Source organism: Cervus elaphus, chromosome 9 (assembly GCF_910594005.1).
Source record: "Cervus elaphus chromosome 9, mCerEla1.1, whole genome shotgun sequence".
NCBI classification, from domain to species: Eukaryota; Metazoa; Chordata; class Mammalia; order Artiodactyla; family Cervidae; genus Cervus; species Cervus elaphus.
In genome coordinates, this window is record NC_057823.1 from 22285412 (window position 1) to 22306537 (window position 21126).

At 52.9% G+C, this 21126-nt stretch overlaps 2 protein-coding genes across 2 annotated transcripts; one reads left to right on the top strand and one right to left on the bottom strand.

Annotated features, from left to right (window-relative positions):
• Window positions 1-2425: 2425 nt before the first annotated feature.
• On the top strand, window positions 2426-7357 carry TMIGD2 (transmembrane and immunoglobulin domain containing 2; the record flags this gene model as incomplete). The annotated part of the gene is made up of 3 exons (XM_043913795.1): window positions 2426-2822; window positions 6472-6573; window positions 6900-7357. Coding segments are annotated over 3 exons (837 nt in total), but the record flags the coding sequence as incomplete, so codon positions are not given.
• A 716-nt stretch (window positions 7358-8073) lies between these two features.
• Window positions 8074-15686, bottom strand: SHD (Src homology 2 domain containing transforming protein D). Its single transcript, XM_043911925.1, has 6 exons — window positions 14544-15686; window positions 13210-13315; window positions 12942-13130; window positions 11289-11412; window positions 9726-9845; window positions 8074-8464 (listed from the first exon to the last, which is right to left on the bottom strand). The coding sequence occupies exons 1-6, from the start codon at window positions 14841-14843 to the stop codon at window positions 8278-8280; spliced, it is 1026 nt and encodes a 341-aa protein (XP_043767860.1). The 5' UTR covers window positions 14844-15686; the 3' UTR covers window positions 8074-8277.
• Window positions 15687-21126: the final 5440 nt, after the last annotated feature.

Consider the following 21126-nt stretch of genomic DNA (forward strand, 5'->3'; position numbering starts at 1 on the left):
CAGTTCTGGGGTGAGTATCTGAATCTCCCCACCTTGGCCCCCATCCTGTTGTGACTCGTCACTCCAGCTGCCTGCCCCTCCTGTTCAGAGCCCCCTCGAAACCTTAGTCTCTCCGCTCTGCCAAATACACCCTGTCTCTCTCCCTGATACTCAGAACTTTACAAGGGTTGAACTCTGTGTGTGTTAGTTGCTCAGTAGAGTCCAACTCTTTGCAACCCATGAGCTGTAGTAGCCTGCCAGGTTCCTCTGCCCATGGGATTCTCCAGGCAAGAATACTGGAATGGGTTGCCATTTCCTTCTCCAGGGGATCTTCCCTACCCAGGGACTGAACCCAGGTCTCCTGCATTGCAGGCAGATTCTTTGCCATCTGGGCTCCCAGGGAAGTCTACAAGGGTTGAACCGTTCTAGCAAAAATCCATAGAGGGAGCCTTAGGATAAAATGCACACTGGGACCTGCCCACGAGCCTTGTGTGACCTGGCCCTGCTGGCCTCTCTATTCTGTGTGCTCCTCTGCATTCCCTCTCTGTCCCCCATGGCCAGTCTGCTGACTCCTCTTTCTTTCTTCCTTTTTTATCCCAACACATCGAGCTCGATCCTACCTCTGGACCTTTGCACCTTCTGTTCCCTCTGCCTGGACTACTCTTCCCTGCATCTCCTCTCTTTAGGGTCAGCTGCAACTCCACCCCAAATGCCAGGAACTTGACAGCAACTCACGCCTCCTGGGGGGTCATCTAACAGGTACCCCAGACTTCCCATGGCCAAAAGCAAACTCTTTCTTTCCCCTCTAACCGTGCTTCTTCTACTCGGTATCCCCCATCTTTAGATTTTTTTTTTTTGCTTGTGTGGCATGTGAGATTAACTTAGTTCCCCAATCAGGGATCAAACACACACCCCCTGCAGAGGAAGCTCAAGTCTTAAACACTGGACCTCCAAGGAAGGCCCTCAGCGTCCCCCATCTTGGCCTAAAGTCGCCACCATTCACAAAGTTCCTCAGCCTAAGAACCTTGGAAATCTGCCACTATCTCCCTTTCCCTCCCTCCCAATTCAGTTCTTCTTTTTTTTAATATTTATTTTTAAACTTTTAATTTTGTGTTAGAGTATAGCCGATGAACAGTGTTGCGACAGTCTCAGAGGAACAGTGACTAACTCAGGTCTTGTAGTTCTTCTGTGGGCAACTTTCAAAATCTGTTCAGACTCTGACCTCTTCTTTTCCAGGGTCTGGGTCCCATCACCGGTCTCCTGGACCCTGGTTTCTCGGCCATTCTGACCGCTCGCCCCCCCCACCGCCAATCTCTGCCCCATGAAGATCACAGTCCGTTCTCACCATGGCAATGACTGTGGTTATTTTTAAAACTTTAACTGGACCACACTTCCTCCCTGCTCCAGTGGTTTCCCATCACGCTTAGATTGAAGTACACTGCTCCCCTTTCCCCACCCCCACCCACCTCCCTACCTCCCTCATACCCTACCCACACAGCCCGCAGGTCTCTAAAAGCCATGCCCCACTGACTTCTCTGATCCCACTTCCTCCCTCTCTCCCCCTCGCATGCTCTGCTCCAACCCTGGGGGCCTCCTCCCTGTTCCTCCAACTCACCAGGCCCTTTCTAGCCTCAGGACCTTTGCATGACCCATTCCTTATGGACGACTGACTTCTTTTTTTTTTTTTTGAGATTTATTTTATTTGTTTATGGCTGTGCTGCATCTTCATCGCTGCACTCAGACTTTCTTTAGTTGTGGCAAGCAGGGGCTACTCTCTAGCTGCGGTGTTTGGTCTTCTCATTGCAGCGGTTTCTCTTGTTGCAGAGCACGGGCTTAGTTGTCGCACAGCATGTGGGATCTTCCCCAACCAGGGATCGAACCCGTGTCTCCTGCATCGGCAGGTGGATTCTTAACTGTACCACCAGGCAAGCCCCCAATGCATCTTTCTATTCACATCCCTGCTCAAATGCCACCTCCTCTGAGAGGCCCTTCCTGATCACCCTCTATAAGTACACCCTCTCATTTCATCCTTATCATCTCTTGCCATTCCCCATGCCTTTCCTCCATTGTGATTCTCATTTCATGACTTCCTGTGTCTCTCCCCCGAGACCGCCGGCTCCACAAGGGGAGGGGCTTCTGTCTATCTCAGTCACCTGTGTGTCTGTGTCCACAGGGTCCAGATCAGGGTTTGGCGCACTCCAGGCAATCTTTCTGTGGCTGAGAGGCCGACATGTCATAGAGTTCACCTTGAAATCTCACAAGTGCTGAGAGACTTATACCCATTTCACAGATGGGGCCATGGAGATTCAGCAAGAAATGACCTTGCAAAGATCACACAGACAGTAAGCTTTCAGGCTCTCACTGCCTTATTCCTGTGGGCTGGCTAGGGAAGTAAGTCACACACACATACACACTCACACACACACACACACACACACACACACACACACATGAAGGTCTCACTCACTTCTTCTTTCCCCGAGTCCTGCAAGGAGCCACAGGCCTGACTGTGCAGCAGACACCCAAGTTTTTGCAAGTGAGACAGGACAGCCAGGTGACTTTGACCTGCCAGGTGGTGCGGACCCAGGCCTGGGAGCGGCTCCGTGTCGAGTGGATCAAGGATGTTGACACCTTCTGCCAGACACACATTGTCAAAGGCAGTCTCAGCAAGAATGTCTGTGGGCCTCAGGGATGGCTCTCCTGGCAGCCGCTTGGCAACCTCACCCTGCAGCTGAATCACATGAGCTTCAGTGACAGGGGACGCTATGTGTGTGGGGCGACCGTGGAGATCCCTGATTGGGAGGAGGCCCAGGGCAATGGGACGCAGCTCCTGGTGGAGACAGGTATGAGAGCATGGGGGTGGGGGGCAGGGGTGTAAGCCAGGGAGGACTTGGAACTTCTAGAAATCTTAAGCTTCTAGAATCTCAAACTCCTAGCAACCAAATTCTCTAAATCAGATTCCTAGAAACAGTCTGCAGATGCAAGAATTTTGCAGGCCAGACAGTTTCTGTTGTGACGACTCCACTCTACTGTTATGGTGTGAAAGTCTCCATAGACATGCTTAAGGGAATGGGTGGGCCTGGGTGCCAATAAAATTTTATTTGGGAAAAAAAACCAGAGGGCTGAATTTGACTCACACGTTGTAGTTACTCAGCCCTGCTCCAGTATATCACAATCATTAACACTCTTGAATATAGATAATTCTGGATTCTAATTCAAAACAGTTCCGTAAACTGTGTTATTCAAGTATATCCTCCATACAGAGAAATGCACATGCTGAAAGTGGCCAGCTCATGGATATCTTAGTCTGTTAGATCACTGATAAAACACTACAGACTGGGTGGTTTTTAAACCACATATTTATTTCTCAGAATTCTAGAGCTTGGAAACCCAAGATCAAAGTGCCAGCAAGGTTGTGCTCTGGTGAGAGCCCTCTTCCTGGCTCATCGCCCGCACCTTCTGGCTGTGTCCTCGTGTAGCAGAGGGGGCCGAGGAACTCTTTAGGGTCCCTTTTATTGAGGGGGGCTGTGCCACACTGCATGTGGGATTTTAGTTCAGCAACCAGGGGCTGAACCTGCACCGCCTGCCTTGGAAGGGCAGAGTCTTAACCACTGGACGGACCACCATAAGAGCACTGATCCCATTCATGAAGGCTCTACCCCTTTACCTAGTTACCCCCCAAAGGCCCTGACCTCTCATTACCATTGTATTAGAGGTTAGGATTCAACATATGAATTTTGGAGGGATGTATACAAATCATAGGCTTCGCTGGTGGCTCAGTGGTAAAGAATCTGCCTGTGATGTGGGAGATCTCTGGCTTGGGGAGATCCCCCTGGAGAAGGAAATGGCAACCCACTCCAGTATTCTTGCCTGGGAAATCCATGGAGAGGGGAGATTGATGGGCTATAGTCCATGGGGTTGCAAAAAAATCGGACATGACTTATTGACTAAACAACACCAACACAAATCATAGCAATGGATTCTCACAACCTGCGCACACTTGGGTACTCACCACCCTGCTCAACACACATACATGCCTCCTTATAAACGCCATCCTCACATCCCCCCCACTATTCTGACTTATAGCAGCATAAATCTATTTAACTGGCTTCCTATTTTACTTAAATGAAATCATAGAGTGCATTCTGTGTCTGACATCTTTCACTCAACACTCTGTAAGACTCCTCTGTATTGGTGTCTGGAGCAATGGCTCATCCTTTTCCTTTTCTGTAGAGTGCCCTCCATCACCACTGCTCAGTCCAATTTCCTACTGATGGGTATTTTGGTAACTTCTGGGTTTTGGCTATTATAAATAAGACTGCTATGAACAATCTAGAACTTGTCTTTTTTAAAATACTTTTTTGGCTGCACTGTGGGGCATGCGGGATCTTAGTTCCCTGATCAGGGATCAAACCCACACCTCCTGCATTGGAAACATGGAGTGTTAACCAATGGACCATCAGGGAAGACCCTAGAACTTGTTTTTTGGTTGACATATGGACTCAGTTCTATTGTACCTAAAACAATTCTAGAATCTCAAACCATAAAGCAGAATCTTGCAGTTTGAGAATCCTAGGGGAATAAATCCTAAGCTCTGAGAATTACAGCATATGTTATCCATGGGCTCTATCACTCCTAAGGAGGTAAACATTGGTTCTTGGGAGCAAAGAAAATCTTACCCTTTTATGTGTAAAGCAGAGATGTGCAGATAGCCCACAAACAGATTTATAGCATATCTGTGGTATTAACATTTCATGAGGGAACAAATGAAGGTTCTTAAAAAGTCTTCTTAGGGGAGTGATAATGAAAAAAGGTTGAGAAACACTGAAACAAAGGCATGGGAGATTCTAGAACCTTAGAAGTGTAGTGTCTGAAATACTTTAAATAGATAAACTCTTAGCCTTTTGCAATCACAGAGTATGTAAGAGCAGAAAACTCTAGAATTCCAGGATCTAGAATTGAAAGCCATTGACTGTTGGGACTTCCCTGTGGTGGTCCAGTGGTCAGGACTCCATGCTTCCACTGCAGGGGGCACGGCTTCAATCCCACAGGGCCAAAAATAAAACACACACACAAAACAAACAGACAAATAAGAAAACCATTGACTCCCAAGGCTGGAAGGAACTTTCCAGATCAGCTTAGCCAGCAGCCTCCTTTCACAGAGAATAAAGCTAAGGCCCAGCCAGGGCCAAGACACGTCCAGCCACCCACACAAGCCGGGATGCAGGCAGCTTTCTCCAGAGCCCGATTCACACATTTCCCCAACTCTGCATGACACCCACATAAGGGCCAAATCCTGCATAGTTTGCAAGTTGGCCTGTTGCGGCCTTGCACTCTCCGCTGTTCCTCAGGGCCTTGGGCACCTGCCTGGCTCCTATCAGGCAAAATGAAGCACCACCCAGACTCCTAGCTCCGAGAGATGCCCGTTTCCCTCCAGCTGGCAGGATCCGCCCACTGCCTGCCTCCAGGGCGGTGTGTTATGGCCGCCCTGCTGCCCCCCACCCCCCTACCCTCAGCTCTCAGGGACAAGGGGGCCAATTACCAATTAGCAGAGGCGGGCAGCGGAGGCACCAGGCTGAGAGTTGTTGGCAGCTGTCAGGCAGCGAGGGTGGGTCGGCACGGATTCAGCTCTGCACAGCTGGCTTCCCCATAGGAACCCCACCCCCTGACCCTGGGATCACTGCCAGCTTCAGAACCTGCAAGATGAAGGGGCTGGGGACCCCGGGTCTTGTTTTGGTCACAGGAGAAAGCGCCTTGGCTGGGGTTCCTGTCAATTACACAGACCTGAAAGCACATCCCCACTTGGCTATTCACTTCCTCTGTGACCTTATGCTAGTGACTTGACTCTCTTGTGCCTGATTCCTTAGTTATCAAAATTCAGCTAATAGTGCTTTCTCATCAGACTAGGTGAATTTATTTATTTATTTAAAATATGCATTTGTTTTCCTGTGCCAGGTCTTAGTTGCAGCATGCGGAATCCTTGTTTCAGCATGTGAACTCTTAGTTCTGGCATGTGGGGTCTAGTTCCCTGACCAGAGATCAAACCTGGGCCCCCTGCATTCGGAGTTCAGAGTCTTAACCCCTGGACCACCAGGGAAGTCCCCAGATTATATGAATTTAAAGTGATTACATCTAAAGAGTTTATTACCGGGTCTGGAATGTATTCACAATAACCCAGCAAGATAGGCATGCTTAGTCTCATTTTTCAGAAGAGGAAAGAGGTTTAGAGCAAATACTTGCCTGAATTCATAGCATGGCAAGTGTAGGAACCCTGAGGTTCCACACGGGGTAGAGGGGCTCTTACCCTAAAGGGGTGCAGGATGCTAAACTCAAAGGTGAGCTCCCCTGAGACGCAGGTTTCGTCTCTGCAGATGGCTGGCTAGGACCAGAGCTTCTCAGGTGAGCTCCGTCTACCGGACCCTCCTTCAGCTCCGCCCCACCCCTCGACCCCGCCCCCCGTCAGCCAGCTCATCATCCCCTTTCCCATTCCAGGACTCTACTTCGCGCCGCTGGTGGCAGGGGCGGTGGCCGTGGCCGCTTTCGCTCTGGGCGCCGGGATCTGGGGCTGCCGCCGCTACCGGAAGGGGGATGCAGGTAAGGAACCGCGCAGGTAGCTGAACAGAGGACCGAAGGTTCCCAAGAGCACCATCATCCCCTGGCGATCGCGCCCCCTTGTGGCGAAAGCTGGAACTGCATCTGCTTGACTAGGCGGGAACGCATCCCCTTCTGGCTTTGATACCTGCTCCTTTCAGAAGGAGGGAGGGTGAGGCTGGGGGGCAGAGAAGGGGAATGGATGGGGAAGGCTGGCCCCTACCCCAGGGGCATAGACAAAGCCCCCAGAAAGTGGGCTGGAGAGGACCAGGCTCTCTTAAATGACTGTCCCCTCTTGGTGTCATTTCCCACCCCACCCCCCAATGCAGGCAGTCCACTCTACAGCAACGTCCTATACCGGCCCCGGAGAGCCCCAAGGAAGAGTGAGGCATGGCCTGTGGAAAGGAAGGTGCTGGACAGTGAGGATCAGAAGGGCCAAAGCTTCTATTCGATCTCTTTCCCCCAGCGCCCCACCCCCAAGTCGCATCTGGCTCCCAAATCTTGCCCCAGCCCCAGACCCATTCACCCCATCTCTGCAGTCAGAATCTCTCCTGGCCCAGGCTCCTCTGGGAAGCCAAGGTCAAGAGGGTTCCTTGAAGTGGGAAGAGAAATTAGAACCCAGGAGAGCCAGAGAAGACCTCCCCCCAGTGACTATATAAAGATGTGACTTATTCCTAGGGGATCACAGAGTCCAGCAGTTTATCCTAGAGACCCCATCCTTGTTTTTATGAGGATAGACCTCTCCCTTGTCCCAAGAACATCCAATAACGGTTCATGAAGAAAGCAAGGCAGTATCCGTGGCAATTTGGCAGTGCTAGAGATTTGAGCTATTAGGGAGTCATCTGGGGGGTGGGTGCAGTCCTGGAGGACGACTCTGTTGAGGGGGCTTGAAAGCTTTCCCCCTCTCATCCTTGGAGGGTCATGTCCAATTATCAGAGAAGTGATGTCCCTCACTTCCAAACAGTGCCTGGAGCTGGAAGCACGCCCCCTCCCCAACTGGTGTCTACCCCCTCCCTAGGCAGGATTGGAGTTAGGGGGTGATGGGAGAGATTGGGGCTTCCTGGCATTTGTCAGCCCCCTGGGGTCTCCTGCCCAACTGTCACCTTGAAGTGACACCAGCTGAGCCTGGCTCCCCTCCCCCACGTCTGCTGTTTCCATGGGGACAGATGTCCTTTTCAGCAGCAGCATCAGCCCGTGGCCAGTGGCCCAGGATAGGAAGGAGGGGTGGGGTGGGGGCAGGGTTGGCCTTAAGAGTCTCGCCCCCTCAGTTTCGCCATCTTATTAATCAGCCAGCGTCTGCTGTCTCCAGGTTTTATCTGCCTCCATAACATGCTCTCCCTGCCTGTCAACAGCTCTCTGAATGTTGGTCCCTCCTGTGGGCCATTCAGACTCCAACCCCGGCTCCACCCCAAAAACATGGAGCTGGAGATATGGGTCTCCACGGGTCTGCCTCCCCTCTTCCTTCAGGGGTTGAGCTCCCCCTCCCAGAAAGAACACTTGAAACACACAATAACTTATTTATTTTCCAGGCCAGAGGAGGGGTTCCAGACACAGTTCTGGGCCCTAGAATCCAGAAGGGGGCCAAAGAGGGCCTGGAGGAACAGAGATCTCTCCATCCAGCCTCCCCCAGGACTGGAAAGACCTCCAGCGTTTGCAGCCAGTGATCTGGGGTCTTCACGGCCCCAGGTGCAGGGCTGAGGCTCCAGGTCAGGGGGTCTGTGAGACCAGCGGGTAGAGGAGGGCCAGATGCTCGGCGCCCTGCACGGGCAGCGGGCGGGAGCTGTAGTGGAGCACCAGCTCTGGCACACTGGGGAAAGGGCCGCTGTGCTGACCCAGCACGAACTGGTTCTCTCGGGTGCGCGCGAACTTCAGGTGCAGGAAGCCCTGGCTGCTCCTGGGGACAGGGGTCAGGTCAGAAGGGGTACCCAGCACTTGAGGCCCGCCCACACTCTCCAGCCTTAAAGTCACTCCCTGGAGGACCCTAGGAACCGCGCCAGGCATCCCCAAATATTTCTGGTTAACAGCCACTTGGCATCAAGCTGTTGACTCGTTCCCCACTGTGGGATGCCTTCTGCGCTTGTCCCCTGTGAGGACAGGCTGGAGTTCCTCCCAGTCGGAGGTCCCTCCCCAAGGACATAGAAGGCACTTTCTCGCCAAACCTCCTAACCCCTTGTGCTACCCATCCTGGTTACCCTCAATCAAGGGACCCCCAACCCCCCCCCTTTTTTTTTGCTTTTGGCTTTTCCATGAGGCTTGCAGGATCTTAGTTCCCTGATTGTACCCTCACCCATGGAGTCCTAACCACTGGACTGCCAGGGAATTCCCTAGGGTCCCTTTCCTTTACACGTCTGGTAGGTGAATGACATAGAACCTGGATATGACTCTGTTACCATCATTAGTATGAATTAAGTGCTTCCTGTTTCCTGGGCATTCTTCTCAACACTTTTTCACTTTTCCCCCTCTTTTAATCGTAGTATTACAACAAACTGGATGCTATTATTGTCTTTGTTTCACAGATGAGGAAACTGAGGCCCAGAGAGGTTGAATGATTTAGCTGAGGTCACACAGCTAGGAAGTGGGAGAAGCAGGATATCAATCTACTTCCAAACCCTCTTCAATCTTGACCTTTTAGGAATCTCACACTCAGAAACCTGGTAGAATCTTAGGAGCGTTTTGTAATCAGACACACTTAGAATCTTAGGCAGAGAAGCACGTAGAACCAGAGTATCAAACTCAAACGTCTACAGGGCCACTGAGGTTTTGGCCCTGGATTGACACAAATGGATATATTTTTAAACCTGGGAGGAGTCCAGAGGAAACTTGGACACCTAGTTCCTCATCTCACTGAAGTTCTAGATTTACTGTATGGCTTCCTTTCCATTTTCTTGCATACCTCCAGTGACAGAGAGCTCATTCTCAGTCAGAACCATGCCGGTAGCCTCTCTGGAAGCCCTGCCTTCTGACCTAGAAGCTCTGCCCACGGCTCCCATAAGCCCCACCCACTGGCCTGAAAGCTCTGTCCATCCGCCCTGGAAATCCCGCCCATTGGCTCCTGGAGCCACACTCCTCTTCTCCAGCTGAATTCAGTCAAAGGCTTGACAGTCGAAGGCATGCAGTCCTGTGACCCTCTGTCCCTCCGAGGATTGGGGTCTCACCTGAGGGACAGGGAGCAGTCTTGGGGGCTGGTCTCACTGAGCCGCACAAGGTAGCTGCCTTCCTTGCAGAGCGACAGGAGGTTCTCAGCATCTGCCCGGCTCAGCAGGCCGTGGAACCACCTAGGGGGTGGGGACAGATGTCTCCTGAAGGCGATCCCCCTTCCAACGCGTCCTGAGGCTGGATGCAGGCACAGCTCATTCAAGGACTTGTGACATCCAGGCAAACAAGGGAGACAAATTCCCTTGGATTTCTCAAGAGGAACTTGGTTTTCAGGCAGACAAGGGTCTCTTTGGAAGGCAGGTAAACCCAGGCCCACCACCCTCCAATTCAACATGTACCCTTGACTTTGATCTTTGCAGCCTCCCTCAGCTGAGTGCCCAGGTGTCCTCAACCCCTCCCTCCAACTTGCATCACTTGCACATCACTTTCATGAGGTTTGCTGCATCCTGTATCTCTTGAGAGTCCCTTGGACAGCAAGGAGATCAAACCAGCCAATGCTAAAGGAAATCAACCCTGGATACTCTTTGGAAGGACGGATGCTGAGCTGAAGTTTCAATACTTTGGCCACCTGATGCAAACAGCTGACTCATTGGAAAAGACCCTGATGCTGGAAAAGACTGAAGGCAGAAGAAGAAGAGGACAGAGGATGAGATGGTTGGATGGCATCACCGATTCAATGGACATGAACTTGGGCAAACTCTGGGAGATGGTGCAGGACAGGGAAGCCTGGAGTGCTGCAGTCCATGGGGTCACAGAGTCAGACACGACTTTGCATCTGAACAACAGCAACATATCCCCACCTACCTGTACATTCTTTACATAATACTTTTCTTTAACATGCTCAAACAGAGGGAGCGAAGTGTCAAAGACCAATGAGCACCAAGAAGTTGTTCGTATTGAAAGAAAATCCCCTGTGCTTGTGTTAATTAGGTAGTCCTGTACCACCCACCTAAGAGGTTTGGGAATGGCTGTGCTAAACACACCCTGGTACTCACAGGGCTGGGCTCTCAGGGCTCAGATGTTCTTTGAGGAACATCTAGGCCAGAGGAACACAGAACACCCAGACTTTCACAGCTTGTGAGCATCATTCCAGCCTAAAGTTGAAACTCCTTCAAAATCCTGATCCTCCCACTTTCACCGCAAGATCTCTTGGGGGTGAGAATGATGTTTGTCTCTTCTCTCTCAGGCTGATAAACCCCACCCAAGGAAAGGGAGGAAATCCCTATTCTGTGTGAGGCAGGCACTCTCTTGGAAGTGTTGAGTCCGAGCTTTAGAGAGGTTGAGTGACTTGCCCAAGGTCACAGAGCCAAAAATTACAGAGAAGGGATTTGAACCCAGAATCTGATGCCAGAGGGAGTGGAGACACCTGATTTTGCTTTGCACCGAGCTGGGTGTCTAGCGCATAGCAGACGCTGTCACCCAGTGAAGATTAGTTGAAGAAATGAATGAAGTGAATGAGTGAATCCAAGTTCCTCCAGTCCCCCTGGTCCGAGGAATCTGTGACTGGTATGGGGCAGGGAGGGATTCAACCCGGCTCTTGCATCTTCAGCTTCCTCACTTACGGCTGTTTTTCCAGGGGCAGGGCCGGGTCCACGCGCTCTGCAGGCTGGGGGCTTCTGGGCGGGGGTCTCCGGAGCTCCTTGGCTGACCCCGAGGTTCTTTCCCACTCTGGACTGTCAAACTGAACTGAAGGGGAAGGTTTAAAGAGAAAATGGTTAAGTCCCGCCTATCTCAAGAGGGTGGGATAGGAGCAAGCCAATGGGATTTCAGTAGGAAGGCGGTGCCAGCTTAGGGCAACCTATCAGAATCCAGAAGAAGGGTTGGGTTTAAGGTTGGGGATGGATTGGTACATGAGCAACCAATTAGCCTTCAGAAGAAAGGGGTGTGGTCATTCCTGAATCTGGTGGCATGGAAGGTGGCCAGTTCCCTCAATGATAAATCAGAGAGCAGGGGACGTGGCTTGAGGGGCAAGTGGGAAGTTCAGCGAGATTTTGGCCAAGTCATACAGAATGTAGAATGTGTTAGTCGCTCAGTCGTGTCCGACTCTTTGCGACCCCATGGACTGTAGACCACCAGGCTCCTCTATCCTTGGAATTCTCCAGGCAAGACTACTGATGTGGGTTGCCATTCCCTTCTCCAGAGGATCTTCCCGACCAGGGGTCAAGCCTGGGTCTCCCGCATTACAGGCAGATTCTTTGCCGTCTAAGCGACCAGGAAAGCCCAGAACTAAACAATCACCCCCAATTTACAGACTGGTAGACTGAGGCACCAACTCCAATTTCCCTCACAACTATACACCTTTTTGGGCAGATCTGCCTTCGCACAACTCTTCCTGGACCAAGTTATTTTATTTCTTAAAGGTGACCTTGAAAGTGAAAAGTGGAAGTTGCTCAGTCATGTCTGACTCTTTCTGACTCCATGGACTTATACAGTCCGTGGAATTCTCCAGATCAGAATACTGGAGTGGGTAGCCTTTCCCTTCTCCAGGGATTGAACCCAGGTCTCCCACATTGCAGGTGGATTCATTACCAGCTGATCCACAAGGGAAGCCCTAGGTGATCTTATTATTCCTCTTTCTACAGAAGAGGAAACAGGTTCAGAGACTTGTCCAAGCTTACCCAACTCAGGAACTGACTCTAAGAAATGCTACTCTCTTCCCCAAAGCTCCTGTGTAATTGAGTACTTTAGCACTCAGTTTACAAGTGCCTTACTCAATAGGTACAAGTTAGAGAACTGAGACTCAGGGAGATAAAGTCATTTGCCCACATAAGAGACACAAACCCAGATCTAGTCCTGACACCAAGCCTATTCCTGCACTATAGTGACCAGAATGAGTAGGTTCCATTCGCACTCGAAAAGGGGTTTCAGGGAATTCCCTGGCGGACCAGTGGTTAAGACCACGCTTTCACTACCAAAGGCCTGGGTTCAATCCCTGGTCTGTGAACTAAGGTCCTGCAAGCCTTATGGCATAGTCAATAAAATAAGATAAAATAAAAATAAACAGATTAACTAAAGGGGTTTCAGTTTCCAAGGAAGATACAGGTTTTCCTGGAAAGACAAACTTATGACTATCAGTCATTCACACTTTAGTGAGAATTAACAAACTACCAAAGTGACAGGTGATGGAGGTTTAGTTTGTTCTTTGAAACAGGGGATATGACCAAAGCAGAAACTAGAGGGACACAGGTCTTCAGAAGTCAGGGTAAGAGAAGCACCTGCAAACGCCTTGGAGATATGGTCTTTCTTCCACTCCCAGGGCTGGTCATACTCGTCTGCTGGCCGCTCATCCTCCTGGGGCAGCCGACTCTGTCGAGGTTTCTGCCCTGAAGGGGGCCCATCTCCCAGTTCGTGGTCCTGCTCCTCATAGGGGGTGTCATACAGCTGCACCCTCCTGCATGGCAGTTCTGGGAGGCCAAGGACACTGGTCAGCTCCCACTCCCACCTGGGAGCCTGTCACCTTCCCTCCAAGCCCTGCTCACTCACCACTCATGACCCGCTGGGCATCGTAGGGCTCCATGTAGCCATCATCCGGGGGTGGTGGATGGGGCTGGGCATCAAAGGGGTCCGAGTACTCGGTGTCGACTTTCGACTGGACAGAGAAAGGCAAGAGAGGGGGTCAAGGACTCAGGGGGACCAAGCCTAGCTCTGGGTACCCATGCTGGGGACAGCATGGGTACAGTACACCTCTTGCCTGCTGTCTCTGATCTATCTGATACACCCTGTCCAAGCAAGTGGGTTTTTTTCCACCCACAAGTGTTTGCAAGTAGATCATCCCTTGCTCTCTTCCTCTGACCCCTACCTCCCTCCTTCAATCATTTTAATGTTTATCAGGTGCCAGTACTGTTCCAAAAGACTTCAAATATATTAACTGGTAGTACCAACACGCAGTAAGTACTTTATCCCCATTTTACAGATGAGGAAACCAAGGCACATACAGGGCAAGTGACCTGCTCAGGGTCACAAAGCTGCTAAGTCAGAGGCAGGGTTTGAGCCTAGGTTGTCTGCTTCCCCGAGTCCCTGCCTCCTCCTACCTTTCTCTGTGCCATTAACCACTACCAGGCAGGCTCCTCTGCCCATGGGATTTTCCAGGTGAAAACACTGGAGTGGGTTGTCATTTCCTTCTCCAGGGGATCTTCCTGACCCAGGGATGGAACCCGGGTTGCACTGCAAGCAGATTCTTTACCATCTGAGCCACCAGGGAAGCCCCACTACAAGACACAGCCTCCCATAATTCCCCCTGAAGTCTTTTCTGTCTCTGCTGATGGTGTGTGGTGGACCTTCTGATCATTTAGAAAAAAATACTGAAAAAAAAAGTATGGGCATTGGAATCAAGTCTGGTTCAAGTTCTAAACAAGCTAGAGCCATGTGACCTTGGGCCAGCCACTTTTCTTCTGTGAGCCTCAGTTTACACTTCTGTAAAATGGGAGTGTTAACAGAGGCAGGGTGGAGAGCGGTGGTGAGGATGTTGAAGTGCCCCATAGGAAACTGACTCACTCAGGTCTGTTTGAGGAGATCCCTTCAGCTTCTAAGAGGAAGGGAAGCTGGGGGAAGGGATCCAGAAGTGGGGACTTAGGAAGCTGGAGGAAAGGGGTACAAAGCCAATGAAGAGGGAGGCGGGCAACAAGCGCTGTGCATTGAAAGGAGACAGACATCAAACTGCCAAGCAGGTGGGGGATTGGGGGAAGTGGGCTGGTGCCCTGGTCTGCCCCTGGGGTAACACCTAAACAAGCTCCCCAAAATCCAGGGTGGGGGTCCCAGCCTGGCCCTCCCCACCCAGTCTCCGGGGCCCACGGAGCTTAGGGGACTTAGCCACGCACCTCTTCCCCGGGGCTTCCCAGCAAGGCCTTGGCTCTGGCAATGTCGACTGCCTCCACCTTGATGAGCCGGTGCTTTGGCGAGTCGTACTTAGCGTCTCCAGGGCCCTTGGAGTCCCCGGGCCCCGCGGAGGAATCCGGCTCTAGGCGGCTATCGGCGTCCTCGTAGGGGTCCTCAAAGTCGAGATCCTTCTGCTCTCGGTAGGCCCGCAGGATGTCGCTCTCGGTGTAGTCGGGGGTGGGCGGCTGCGGAGGGGGCCTCCGACCGCCAAAGCTCAGGTAGTCTCGGAGCCACTTGGCCATCTGAGCGCGTGTCACCCCAAACCTGGCCACTGTCAGAGGGGGACCCGCATGCCCTCTTCTGGGCCCTCTTCCTCGGCAGGGTCCCCAGGGAGAAGGTAGGAGGGGAAGGAGGAGGAGAAAGATCAGGTGTGCCCTTTGGCTGCGCTCAGAGGAGGGTGAAAAGGGGATAAAAAGGAGAAGGAGACGAGAGGAGGGAGGGGAAAGGAGGAGCAAAATTGCACCTTAGCCCAGCTCTGGAAGAACGGCGTGGAAAGCGGGCGTCGCGCGGGGCCCTGAACGCCGAGCGCGGGGTAGTCCGGCCGGAGCCAGGGGCATCCGCGGAAGCGCGCGGAGTTTCCGCGGGCAGAGCGGTCTTGTGCGCGGCGCGGCCACCCGCCGCCTCCGGGAAGCTCTGGAATCCCCCTCCTGGGAGCCGAGGGCGGGGACAGCGCCGCCAGCGGACGCCCCCAGCCTTGGCTCAGCCCGAACGCCTGGGTTCTCAACGCAGCGGGCGGGCTCCCCGGGGGAGCGGGCGTCGCGCGCAAAGTTGGGCCGCGGGGACAGTGACCCCGGTGGGGCGCATCCTTTGTTGCGCTCCTCGCCTCTCCGGGGGGAGCCCCAAGCCCGGGGTCCCCGGCCCCGCCGCCTCGATTCGGCCCGAGTCACGGGCACAAAGGGAAATAAAATCTCCTCCAATCCCCCTTCACGCTTTCGGAGAGACTTTCACGGCCGCCGCCGGCGCGCGACCGGGAGGTGGGACTCTGGGGAGGGGGCGCTCGGCCGGGCGGGAGCCCCAGTCCCTACCAGCCCCGGGCCGTGTCCAGGGCAGGGACGTCAAGGCTTCCCCGCCTCCCCCCTCCGCGGGTTCCCCCGCCCCCTCCCCTCCCCCTGAGCGCCCCTCCGAGGTGACTGAGACCTTCAGCTGTTCTGGGGAGGGAGGAGAGCCGCTGCCCGCGGAGGGAGTGGGGGGATGCGCAGCGGGAGTCGCTGGGGCCACGGCCGCGGCGGTTGGACAGTGACCCGGAGGACCGAGGCTGGCAGGAGCGAGCGAGGAGCGCGGGAGGCGGGAACCCACAGGCGCTGACCTTGCTCTGCAGAGCAAGAGGTGCTGAGGTGGGGAAGACGAGAGGAAGGCGAGGTGGAAATTGACCAGGAAAGGGGGTGGGCTGGACTTGACCGCGAGAAGGGGTGAAATTGACCAGCAGAGGGGGTGAGAGTGACCGCTATTGAGGGCTGAAATTGAACCAGGGTCTGGCAGCGAAACTGACCAGGAGAATGGGGGTGTGGAAACTGTTCCAGAGGTCATTGGCTAAAATGGATATCGACGCCGCCGCCGGAGGAAGTGGGGGGGGGGACAGAAGGGAAGGGGTTCTGGCTTCCCCTCCCCCAAGAGGGCTTTCCTCTGTCCCCCTCCCCCCAGGGACCCATTGCGGGATGGGGGAAGGGGGTTGGGACAGCTGGCCAGGGGAAGGGAGATGGTATCAGTGCCTGGCGTGTGTCTTCAGCATCTGTCCCTTTGTGGCTTCTGGGGGTGGAGGGAGGGAGGGAGCAGAAATGAGAGAAGGGGGGGGTCTCGCCTGGTTTGGCTGCCTCTTGGCAGCTGCAGCTGTCTGGGGGCGAGGACACAGGGATTTGGGGGGAGTGAGAGAGCCCAGGGAGCTGCCGACCAGTCCCAAGAGACACACATTTTTTTCTTTCCCCATAGAGGGGCTTATTCAGGGACCCCTAATAGAAGAATAAGAGAGGGGTGGTCAGCAAGGGTAGGACTTCAGGCTCCCTTCTCCAAGCCCCTTAGAGTGGGCGGGTGCCCGCAGCTTGGCAGGGAGGGGAAATAGACTGGAGTCAGAGCTAACACTGCGATAGAGCTGCACCCCCTCCCTTCAGAATAGTGGGGCCCCGGCAATGTCTCCTGATTTGAAAAATGGGGCTTCTAATAGGAAACCCTCAGAGAACGGGGAAAGGATTGCCAGGAGGGAATGACTTATTTTTCACCCCCCGTGGGGAAACCAAGGAGGAACAGAGAAGGGAGAGACACCTCACAGCTTAGTTCTACCCAGGTGCCATGATATGGCCTGGCGTGGAGTGGCATTCAACACCCATCAGGTCTCTTCACAGAGCCAGAGATTCTCCATCTCCCCTGCACTGTTAGCCCCATTTTCCAGATGGGAAAACTGAGGTCCAGAGCCAGCAAGGCAAGGTCCCTCACAGCAGCAGGGGTGTCCGGATGCCTTCCCCTTCCCTTTCCTGCTTCGGCTGAGTCGCTGGACACAAACCTGTTGAATTTGGTCCTCCCCAATCTCCCCAAAGAGCATTCACACCCCCCCACCCCACCCCACCCTCAGCGTCAGCGACGAGGCAGCATCCCTGGGGACTGCCAGGGAGCACAGCGGGTAATTGTCCTGTTTTCTGTCAGCCGCAAGGCAATTCCCTGGCTCCAGGATGAGCTGTTGACAGATCTCATCAAATCCGAGTCCTCTCCCTGTCAGATAAATACACGATGTCTAAGGTATAAATATTTGAAAGGGACCTTCTAATTACAGTGTGTGTCAGGAATAGCAATTAGGGGCCCTGGAGGCAGAATCAAACGGCGTTTGACTTCCCTGTGCTTTTGAGCCGGCTTCTCCTGGGGCTGCCCCAACTCCCACCGCAGGAGCAGGGAGGGGGCTCGGGGAGCGAGAGGCGGTGGATGAAGGGGAGAGCCGGGCTAGGGGTCCCAAAACCCTGTGGTAGTGTGACCTTGAATAGCCGCGTAACCTCTTGGGTTTTTCCTTTTAATTAGGGGAATGGGGAGCATGGGAGCCAAGCCAGGAGGCGGGCACGGTCTGGACAAAGGCAAGGAGGTGGGTGGTCTGGGGTCCTGGGCTGAGGGAACTTCCCTTCCCCCAGCACTCAGGGTCCCAGAGATGGTTTCTCCAGGTCTCCTCCCAGGTGGCGCTCTGTTTCTGGAATCCCAGCCTATGTGACCTCGTGTTAAGTGACCTGGCTTTGTTTTCCTGTCTGTGAAATGGGACAACAGCCAGCCACTGTTGAGAGCTTACTGCCTTACACTGTTTTGGGTGCTTTAAAGATTTTTGAGATATAATTCACATACTCCACAATTTACACACTCAAACTATATTTCCATGGGTTTTTAGTATGTTCACAAGGCTGTGTGACCATCAGTAATTTCAGGATATTTTCCTCACCCCCCAAAGAAATCTCCACCTGAAATTAGCAGTCACTTCCGGTTCTTCCCAGACCCTCCCCCCCAACCCCCAATCCCTGGCAACCATCAGCCCAGTCTCTGTCTCTGGAGTTTGCCTGTTCTGGAAGTTTCATATAAATGGAATCACAGTGTGACCTTTTGTGTCTTGGCTTCTCTCACTGAGCATCACGTTTTCAAAGTTCATCCAAATTATGGCGTGCCCATGTTTCATTTCTTTTTATGACCAAATGATATTTCCTTGTATGGCACACAGTAGGTGCTCAATATATGCTTACGGTGGCTGGGACATCAGGAAGAAGCAAGAGGAGGTCCCTGGCTGGGGGTCCCCGTACCTGCAGTGGGGATGGGAGCCAAGGCACTAGGACAGGTGGGGACCAGGTGGGGGTGACCCATGATGGGGCTTGAAATCTCCCGATCTGATGGAGGGGATGTTGCCTCAACTTAGGGGCTCCTAGTCTGATAGGAGAGACGACCTCTGCCCTCAGACTCTCCTGGACACAGCCCTGCCTTTCTTAGCTCACAGTCTGATGGGAGAGACATGGTCCTGCCCTGGCAAGCTCCCAGTCTGATGGAGGAGATATATGCATGTGTTAATAAGCTTCCAGTCTGAAGGGAGAGGCATGGCTCTGACTTAAGGAGCTTTCAGTCTGATGGAGGAGGCGTGATCCTGCCCTTTGAAGCACCCAGTCTGATGGGGGAAATATGTACTTGCTTTCAAGGGCTCAGTCTAATGGAGACATGGCCCTGCAGGGCCCATCTCCAACCTGATGGGGGAGGCACCGACCGGCCCCTGGAAGCTCCCAGTCTATAGGTCCTGGTGATCAAAGGTGTAGCCTCCAGCCTTGCACTTTCAAAGCCAGGTCCTGCCCCTCACCCACTCTGTGAAATGGGGAGCACGTGCCTGAGGGCATTGGCGTGTCGGGAGCTCGAGAAGCAAGAGCAGCCCCTTGTCTGTGGAGCCCAGGCTCAGGCAGGCGGGGGCTCCAGCAGAGCGGGGGCCACCCCCAAACTCCGGTCCCTCTGATGTGCTCCGGCAGCCAGGCAGCCCCCAGGGGAGTTGATGGAGGAGATTCCGGATGAGGCCTGACAGCTTCCAAGGACCAGATGACAGACATGGAGCTCCTGGGAAATGGGACTGTCAGCAGCGAGGGGGGAAGGGCAGGCTCCAGAGACTAAAAAGGGGGAGATGGTCTGGGGGAAGTAGGCTCAAGGCAGGCAGTAGGTGCAGGGTGAGGCCCTGGAAGGTCAGCACACAGGACAGACCCCAATGTGTTGCTATGCAGTCCCTCTGCCCACCCTACCCTGGAAAACCCAGCAAGGCAATTGGGGGCTGAGAGCCAAACTGTTCCCAGGACATGGGTGGGAGAACAAAGTGTAAAGCCCTGCAGGAAAAATAAGAATGAAAGAAACAATTCCAGTACGGTGGAAAGGGGAGGGCGGCAGAGAGCTGGCAGAAGCATGTGGTTCCCTGGGCCTCAATTTCCTCCTCAGTGAATGAGGAGATACCCACTCAGGCCATACACATTCAGTGAACACCTACAAAATAAAAGAATGGTCTCAGGTGTCAGGGACACACTCGTCAACACACAGACTCTTGCAAAGCCTGAGGGGTCTGCAGGTAGACCCTCGCGTGTTTCGGCCTCAGCCACCATGGGTGGCCCCCATGACCCCAGCCTCCTGGTGGTTGCATCCACATGTGAGCACCTCCCCTGCAACATGGTGGGGGGCGCTGTGTGGCTGCTTCCAACCAGCAGAACATAGCAATGGTGATGGGCTGTCACTTCTAGGAGACTCTCCTCCTTAGGAGGCCAGCCGTTGGAGAGGTCTATGCAGGCAGGGAACTGAGGGTGGCTTCTGGCTGAGTCTGTGAAAAGTGAATTCTGCCAACAACCATATGGGTGAGCTTGGAAGTGGATCCTTCCCCAGTCAGGCCTTCAGATGAAACCCCAGCCCTGGCCAACATCTCAGCTGCATCTGTGATAGACTCAAGCCAAGAATGCAGTGAAACCACCCCAGGTTAAGCTGCTAAATTTGGGGATCATTTGTTACGCAGCATTAGGTAACCAATACAGGGAGCCATAGGCAGTACACATAACTCCTAAGGTAGCCCCATCAGAACTTTCCTATCCTGCTTTAATTGCATCATTGTTAGCACCACCTCTAGTATCAAATTTGTTTATCCTATTATGGTATATGAGAGTACCTATTTTGGCTTTGTAGGTCACGGAATGTCTTAACCACTAACCTCTGCCACCAGGGAGCAAAGGCAGTCATGGGTGACATGCACACAAATAGGTGTGTTGGTGTGCCAATAAAACTTTATTTACAAAGACGGGCCACGGGCCAGATTTAGCCTGTGAATTGTAGTTTGGTGACCTGTGTTTTAGGATGAAGTTAGGTTCACACTTAATAATACTAAATAATAGTAACAGATGGTGCACATACATGGCAAAAACTGCAGTGAATTGAGAGCAATGGGAATTCCAGAAACAGTCTGAAAGAATCAATCAAAATGAGGAATTTCCCTGGTAGTCCAGTGGTTAAGAATCTGCCTTCCAATTTAGGGTATGAGGGTTTGATCCCTGGTTGGGGAGCTAAGATCCCACATGCTGCAGGGCAACTAAGCTTACGTACCACGACTAAGACCTGATGCACCCAAATAAATAAAATAATTTTAAAAAGTGAGCCAGAGAGCTCCCAACCCAATATCTTTTCACAGCTACTTAAGCTAGATGACTTACTCATTTTTTTCTATTTTATTTTTAAATTTTGGTCACACTGCGCAGTTTATGGGATCTTAGTTCCCCAACCAGGGATTGAACTCAGGCCCTCAGCAGTGAAAGTACCGAGTGCTAACACTAGACCACTGCAGAAGTCCCCGGATGATTTGTTTTTACCCAGAGCCTCTGAAAGGCCTACATCCCAGGCACTGACAGCAGGATGCTGAGATGGGGGAAAACGGGCAGTGGTGTGCTAGCACGGGCTTCACAACTGGCTCCTGCAGCCTCTGCCGATTTCCATGGTGTAAACACTCCTGAGGTGGCTGACGTTAAGCCATAAACATGATGCTGTTGAGTGCAGAACTGGGAACAGAGGTGC

Excerpts from the sequence above, each read along its gene's own strand:
- SHD (XM_043911925.1), bottom strand. The coding sequence starts at position 14,843 with ATGGCCAAGTGGCTCCGAGACTACCTGAGCTTTGGCGGTCGGAGGCCC. Across the intron at positions 11,413-12,941 it reads TATCTCCAAGGCGTTTGCAG|TTCAGTTTGACAGTCCAGAG; the intron begins GTGCTTCTCTTA and ends CTTCCCCTTCAG. Across the intron at positions 8,465-9,725 it reads GACTGCTCCCTGTCCCTCAG|GAGCAGCCAGGGCTTCCTGC; the intron begins GTGAGACCCCAA and ends CCCTGTCCCCAG.